General features: G+C 35.4%; 1 protein-coding gene across 1 annotated transcript in view; it reads right to left on the reverse strand.

Moving 5' to 3' along the window:
- The window catches only part of Trip11 (thyroid hormone receptor interactor 11), a 76763-nt gene that overhangs the window by 64028 nt on the left and 5090 nt on the right, over positions 1 to 7645 (reverse strand). Inside the window, exons 2-3 of the mRNA XM_010616322.3 lie at positions 7483 to 7541; positions 1103 to 1213 (exon numbers count right to left, since the gene is read on the reverse strand). Of these exons, the coding sequence (XP_010614624.1) occupies positions 1103 to 1213; positions 7483 to 7541 (170 nt within the window). The remainder of the gene's footprint in view (positions 1 to 1102; positions 1214 to 7482; positions 7542 to 7645) is intronic.

The following is a 7645-nucleotide window of genomic DNA, read 5'->3' on the forward strand; positions in this document are numbered from 1 at the left end:
TATATATATATCCTCTTCAGAGTAGAACAGTTCACAATAGCTAAATCTTGGAAACAGCCCACCCAAGTGCCTATCAACAAATGAATGGTTAAAGAAAAGGTGGTATTTAAATACAATGGAGTACTACTCAGCCATAAAGAGGATAAATGTGAATCATTTGTAGGAAAATGGACATACCTAGAGGCCATAATGTTAAGTAACTCAAACACATAAGCTTAAATATTGTATGGTCTTGCATATATGAGAGAAGCAAATATAAATAAAGAGCACAATGAAATATACAAAATAGGAAAAAAAAGAATGTTTCCTAGAAGGTTCTTGGTTTCGTTTTATTTTGTTTTTTTATTGAGACAGGGTCTCATTATGTAGTTGAGACTGACCTGGAATTCATTATGTAGCCCAGGCTGGTCTCGGCTCACAGTAACCCTCCTGCCTCAGCCTCCCGAGTGCAGGGATTACAGGCATGCGCCACCACGCCCGGTTCAAAGGTTCTTGCTTTATTAATCAAAACACTGATTCTATTTCTGCATTTTGTGATGTTTGTAGTATTTGACAGCTTTTTAAAAGCTTGGGGCCAGGGATTTAGCTCAGTGGTGCCGCCGCCTGCCTTGCAAGCGAAAGGTCCCAAATTCGATCCCCGGCACCAAAAAACAACAGTAAAAGTGTATAAGCTTTAGACTTCATTAATCAGGATTCTCTCTCTGGTCATGATAATATCTTTTTGGATTTTTGTCAAATAAATAAATTTTAGGATGTGAAAAAAATGGGTTTGCTATCTTCTGTGTGTGTAGGGAGTAGTATAGATAATTTCTTAGAGCTCCGTTTGCAATTATCAAATCATAAATGACAATGAAAACTGTCTATGCACTCAACAGCTTATACATCAAGTCTCTTTAGATAAAATAGTTTCCCCAAGGTTTTAGCCCAAGTATTAGAAGGAAACAACTTAGTGATGCAAAGGTGGTACATACTACAATCCCAGTTCCTGGGAGGCTGATGCAGGAGGATCATAAATTTTGACCCAGCCTGGATGACTTAGCAAGACTCTATCTCAAAATAAATCATACTGAAATAAATATGAAGTGACTATAATAATCTTTACCTCTTTCTGTTGCAATTGATTTCGGTAACTTGTAGATTGCTGCTTTATTTGAAGTTCTGATGCTTCATGCTTTTCTTCTAGATCACTACAAAGTTTTTTAAGCCTTTCATTCTAGAAAAAAAGAAAAAAGTATTTTAAACAAAAAGATTGCAAGTAAAACTTGTTAGTAATAGTTATGTGCTTGGCATCATGAAAAACATACTTTCACACACAAAAAATGCAAAATATAAGTCCCAAACAGAATTCTGGCCTTGAAAATACACCTTCAAGATAAAAAGTTACAAAAGCAAAGCATGTTTATATACATATGCCTAATTCTAAACCAAAGGGAGAGAAAACATTTTGCTTCTCTGAATTTTTGCTAAGAAGCTCCTGCTTAGTGATTCTCCCATCTTTGTGTACCCAGTGTCTAGCATCCAGTAGGCAGTCCATGTCTAAAAAATAAAGAGATTGTATGTTAAAGCATCTGTTTTTTTCCCCCAAACAGTAAATTTAAAAAAATATATATTTTAAAAAAAGATTTCTGGATAGACGCAGTGGTATACACCTGTAATTTTAACTACTCAAGAGCTTGAGGCAGGAGGATCTCAAGTTTAAGGTCATCCTGGGCAATTAGCAGGGCTCTTTCTCAAAAGAAAATTAAAAGGGGCCTGGGATGTAACCCAACATTCCCTGAATTCAGTTCCCAGTTTGATACAAACCAGGGGAAAAAAAAAAGCTAAAAATGTTTTGGTTGGAGTGCAACTAAAGACTCACATTATTTGTTTGCCTGTCCCCTGGGTTCCCGAGGTACCTCTAAAACTCCCCATTTGAAAAACACCACTAGAACTGTTGGAACAACTACTATTATAAGTACTCAAGGAAGGGGATGAGGACGCAGCTCAGTGGTAAAGTGTTCGCCCTGCACACATGAGGCCCCAGGTTTGACCCCCAGTACCACAGGGAAAAAAGTAGACAATACAGTCTTAAGTATAATTCAATGATCCTAGACATCACAGACTTGTTTTGTTGAAAAAAATAAAAAATTGGTCGAGTCTTATGTACTTAAATAATAAATTAACTTTATCTATTATTATTCCTTGATATTTGGATGGATATAATGAGAACATAATGGAGCAAGAAAAACTGACCCTAAAACTGTTAAAGATTACAGATAATTTACTAAGTGGTCAGAAATGGAGGCACACACCTGTAACCCCAGCATTTGGGAGGTTGAGGCAGAAGAATTCTGAGTAATAACTAGAACTTAAAAACAGCAGAAAGACTGTCATAAATTCAAGGGTAGCCTGGGCATTATAGTGAATTTAAGGCCAGCCTGAACTATGAAACCTGTCTCAAAAAATAAAAAAATAAGGACCGGGGATTTAGCTCAGTGGTTCAGTCACCTGCCTTGCAAGCACAAGGACCCGAGTTCAATCCCCGGTACTAAAAATAAAAAATAAAATAAAAGCCCTTTGAAAGTGGTCAATACCTAGTCAGAAAGACTGAGAAGGAACATAAAGGACAGATTCTTTTCACGTAGCCGAACCTGTAACATATCAAGAGATGTCAAAGGCCATATTTTACAATATATGAATATGAAACAAAATGAAAGAATAACTGCTCATAAAGGAGAGCAGGTTATGGTGGTGTACATCTATGACCTTGATTACTTGGGAAGCTGAGGCAGAAGGATTACAAGATTGATGCCAGCCTCAGCAATTTACTGAGAATAACCTCAAAATAAAAATTTAAAAATAAAGAGCACAGAAAGGTTGGGGATGTACCTCTGTGGTACGGTATTTGCCTAGAATGCCCAAGGGCCCAGGTTCTACCTATAACTGGAAAAACAAAACAAAAACAGCACTGAAAAGAGCATAAATGAACAAAATAGACTCCTTATGGCCTCCAGTTTTAGCTGTAGTTCCTTCCTAAAGTCTAGCCACATAATCATTCTTGAGAGCCTATGAAATAACTAAAACCTCAAAACATTCAATTCTGCTTAACCATTGGTATACTATCAGGGTCCACTGAAAACAGTTTTAGTTTCTTTGTTAAGCAATCCTAACTATTTGTGAGGATAGAAATTTATGGCTTTTCTTTTTTCTTGAAAATCTTCCAACAGAGAAAGCTTGTCTGTTCTTTTTAATAGAATAAAACTAATTTTCAAGACAGGTATGGTGGTGCACACCTGTAATCCCAGCATTTGGGAAGCTGAGACAGAATTTCTGCAAATTTGAGGCCACCTTGGGCCACAAAGTGAATTCAAGGCCAGCATGCACTACAAAGCAAGACCCTGTCTCAAAAAAAAAGCTGCTGAGTAAGTAGAGGACTTGCCATGTGAGGAGCCCTGAGTCCAATCCTAACTATCACCAGCAAAAAAACAAAACAAAACAAAACAAAACCACACAACCACCACCACCACCAACAACAAAAACCCTAACCACTCAGGAGAATGTAAAACAAAGAGACAGAAAGCAGTATTCCATACAGTTATGGTGAAAGTGTAGAAGCAAAATTTCAGAAGAGTCTTCAGATGGCAAAATCTTATTTTTCTCAAACTCAGGAATTGATGAGTAAACAATGTATTTCTAAGAACATAAAGGAAATATGATTTTCACATCAATTAGTCATGGAACAAGAAAATATTTCATTCTACAAAATTTTGACAAAGCCCTGACCATCCTATTTTGCTAAAAGAGTATGTCACAGTTCTTTCACTATATATGACACTTATACATCAACATTTATTTGATAAGACTGAAGGTTCATATATATGTGTTGTGTGTGTACATGTGCATATATATATATATATATGAATGACTGGTGACTGGAAGGAAACAGATGACAAAGAAATGAAAAATAGTTCAATAGAATAATCATTCTAATTGGTATTTATAAACCTAAGAAAAATGCTTTGTAATTATGGAGCAAAGATGATAGCCATTTTCTCAAACAAAATCCTTAGTGGTCAAAGTTCTCAAAGGTATCAGAATAAAAATCAAATAAAGGGCCAGGAATTTAGTTCAGTGGTTCTGCCGGCTGCCTCGTAAGCGCAAGGTGCTAAATTCAATCCCTGGTACCAAACTATAAATAAATAAATAAATATAATAAATAAATAAAAATAAAAAGAAAGCAGAAGCAATGACAACCAAAAATCTATTAGAAGATAACTAAAATCCGGAATCAGTATTTACAAGATAGATATATTCCCATTAGTGCATAAGAGTTACGAATATACAGTATATGTTTGTTTTAAGATGGGGTCTTACTATGTTGCCTAGTCTGACCTAGAACTCCTGGGTTCAAACAATCCTCCTGCCCCAGGCTCCTGAGTAGCTGGACTATAGGCATGACCCACTACATCCACCTTTACATATGTTTTGAAATCAAGTAAATAAATTTGGATTTGCTATAAATTACTTAAATTTTTAATTAAAAAATTTCACCATCACTTTTTTCACACCTATAATTTATAAAATGAGAATTTAAAGACATTAAAAAGAATCCATTTGCCGGGGGTGGTGGCACACGCCTGTAAGCCCAGCACTTGGGAGGCTGAGGCAGGAGGATCACTGTGAGTTCGAGACCAGCCTGAGCTACATAGTGAGTTTCAGGTCAATCTCAACTACATAGTGAGACCCTGTCTCAAAAAAAAAAAAAACAAGAAAGAATCCATTGGATCAAGATGGTGAATATCATGACTATTTATTGCCATACAGAGAATTAACTTAGGCTGGTTGCTGTTACTTGTTTCTAAAGAATTCTAACTAATTTAGTCAGTTATACATATTAATATCTGTAAGCAAATCTAATTTCCTCTGGAAAAAACTTTCTAAATAGAATATACAGCACTCAGTCTTGAACAGGGATCTAGTGCAGAGTCACATAAAGGGTTGGGTGCAGTGATGGCAAACCTTTTAGAGCGTTCAGTGATAACAAACAGCTGTCTGTGGCACGCTAGACATAGGTTTGCCACCACTGGTTAGGGCCTGAAATCAGTATATGAGGTGAGAATTACCTACAGTTAAAATTACCTTAGTATTTGAGTATAAGTAGCTCAAGGTACTTTGAATAAGCACCAAATGAAGTTGGCTTATGTTTAGGGATGTGTTTTACCAAAAATAATTATTTCTAAAACCTGGATTCACACTTGCAATAGTCCAGTGATAACACTGTAAAAGCCATTTAAAAAACTGAGGTCAGTAGGACAGAGATTTCTAGCTCCCATTTCAAATGCAATACAAATAATACATAAAGCAGACATTCATTGAGCAGGTTAATGTTATTTACTTTATTTCCCTGAATGCACATTGGAGAATTCACTTAAGTTAATGCCACCACACATACTTCAGTTGTTTAGCTTTTGTGGGTGGCTCTGTACCAATGAGTGCTTCAAGGATTTCCTACCTTGGTCTTACAAAGAGTGAAGCTATCAAGTTCATCTGTCACTGGGGCATGTACCTAATTACTGCAAGGTCTCTTAAGTGCCACCAAACAGCTTTCTTCTAATGTAGAATGCTAATATACTTTCTCTTGGGATGTCCCTCCACTTTCAAATTTCACAATCTCCCTGAATATTCTAGCCCAAAGTCCAACAATGCTGTTGGTAAATATTTTCTCACAGGGGAGAATACACTTACCAGTCCTCGAAGAGTACTATCGTTAAGTGTTTTCTCACTGTTCTTATCCCAAGCTAAACATATGAGTGTCGTTAGTCCTTTACAGTACCTCCCATTTTGAAATGCTTTCAGTTTCTTCAGGGCTTTCCTGTGACTGCTTTCCAGGCTTTCCTCAGTTCTTTTAATATGCTTTAGTCAAAATGCCTAAAACTAGCCACAACTAGACATTAAAAATGAATAAAATGGTAAAAATTAATTTGCTATTCCTGTACTCTTATCTTCTTTGTATCCAAATGTCATTTTTTTATGTTAGGATATTTAAAAGTTTATTAAACAATTTCATTCTTTATACATACTTTTTGCAATTTAGCACATTGTAAGAACACAGTAAAAAAAAAAAGAACACAGTAAATCCTTTGAAATGATAAATCTTTGCCACTATTATGCCTACATTTGATGTCTTCTTACTTTCAGTATGTAGAAATAGAGATAGGAATATAAAAAAAAAATAGCAAACTGTAATATGTAATTTTTTTTTTTTTCAGTACTGGAGACTGAACACAGGACTTTGTGCTTGCAAGGCAGGAATGGTGCCACTGAGCTAAATCCCTGGCCCTGTAAATATATTTTTCATCTAAGGGAGGCTTCTAAAAGCTCAACAAAACAAAACAAAAAACTCAGATAAATAGAAAAAGATGAAAATGGTAAGCAGTGCCCTTAAAAAGATAGGACTAAACAGAGCATAGTACCATACACCCATGATCCTAGCAGTTCAGGAGGCTGAGGCAAGAGAATTAAAAGTTCAAGGCCAACTATTAAGAAATCACCCAATAACAAATGGTAGTGAAGCTGTGGGGAAAAAGGAACCCTGCTCCACTGTTGGTAGTAGTGTAGACTGATGCAACCGCTGTGGAAATAAGTTTGGAGATTCCTCAAAAACCTAAAACTAGAGGTTCCATTTGTCCCAGCTATTCCCCTTCTTAGTATCTTCCTGAAAGAGTTAAAAGCATCATACCACAACAATATATGCACACCCATGTTTACAGCAGTACAGTTTGTAATAACTAAATCTTGGAACCAGCCCAATTGCCCATTAACTGATAAATGGATAAAGAAGATATGGGTTCTTTATATAATGGAGTACTACTCTACCATAAAGAAAGGATAAACTTGAGATGTTTTCTAGGTAAATGGATGCATCTTCAGACCATACTCTTAAGTGAAATAAAGCAGACACACATGTTTAAATATCACATTATTTCTCTGGAGCAAGAGAACAAAGGGTAAGTAAGAAAAAAGATGTATAATAGATATTGGGAAATGGGAAGAAAATATTCAAATGAGAAGGGGAACAGAATACAGGGGGAGAATAGAAGTAAAAAATAAAAACAAAGCTTTTGTAAACAAGGAGAAGAGGAGTTGAAGGGAGGGGAGAGGATTGGGTAAAAAAGAAGAACCAAAATGTATTATATACAGGAAATTTCCTATGATGAATGTGATCATTTATGTATATCTAAAATGTACCAATAAAATTAACTTTTAAAAAACTGGAAAAAAAACACTAAAAGTTCAATGCCCACCTATATAACTTAGTCAGACCTTTTCTCAAATTGAAAAATAAAGGCACAAGGATATAGCTGAGTGCAAAGGTTCTTGGTTTAATACCCATTACCACAAAAAGTTTTTTTTTTTTAAAAGAGAAAACTGAAATTTTGAATAATTTTCATGATTTCAAAGAAAAAAAATCTAACTTCGATAGTTGTCTTTAATTTTCCTTACCTCTGATTTTAAGACTGCATAGATGGCTTCAATTTCCTTTCTTCCAGAATTAGATAAATCTGTTACAAAAGAAATAGCATATATTGACTATTTGCTTAACACTATATGAATAAGCAGGCTTTTCATTTCTCTCTCTTTTTTTTTTTTTTTTTTTGGCAATTTT

This window comes from Fukomys damarensis, unplaced genomic scaffold, assembly GCF_012274545.1.
Source record: "Fukomys damarensis isolate Sample0158 unplaced genomic scaffold, DMR_v1.0_HiC HiC_scaffold_21, whole genome shotgun sequence".
NCBI lineage: Eukaryota > Metazoa > Chordata > Mammalia > Rodentia > Bathyergidae > Fukomys > Fukomys damarensis.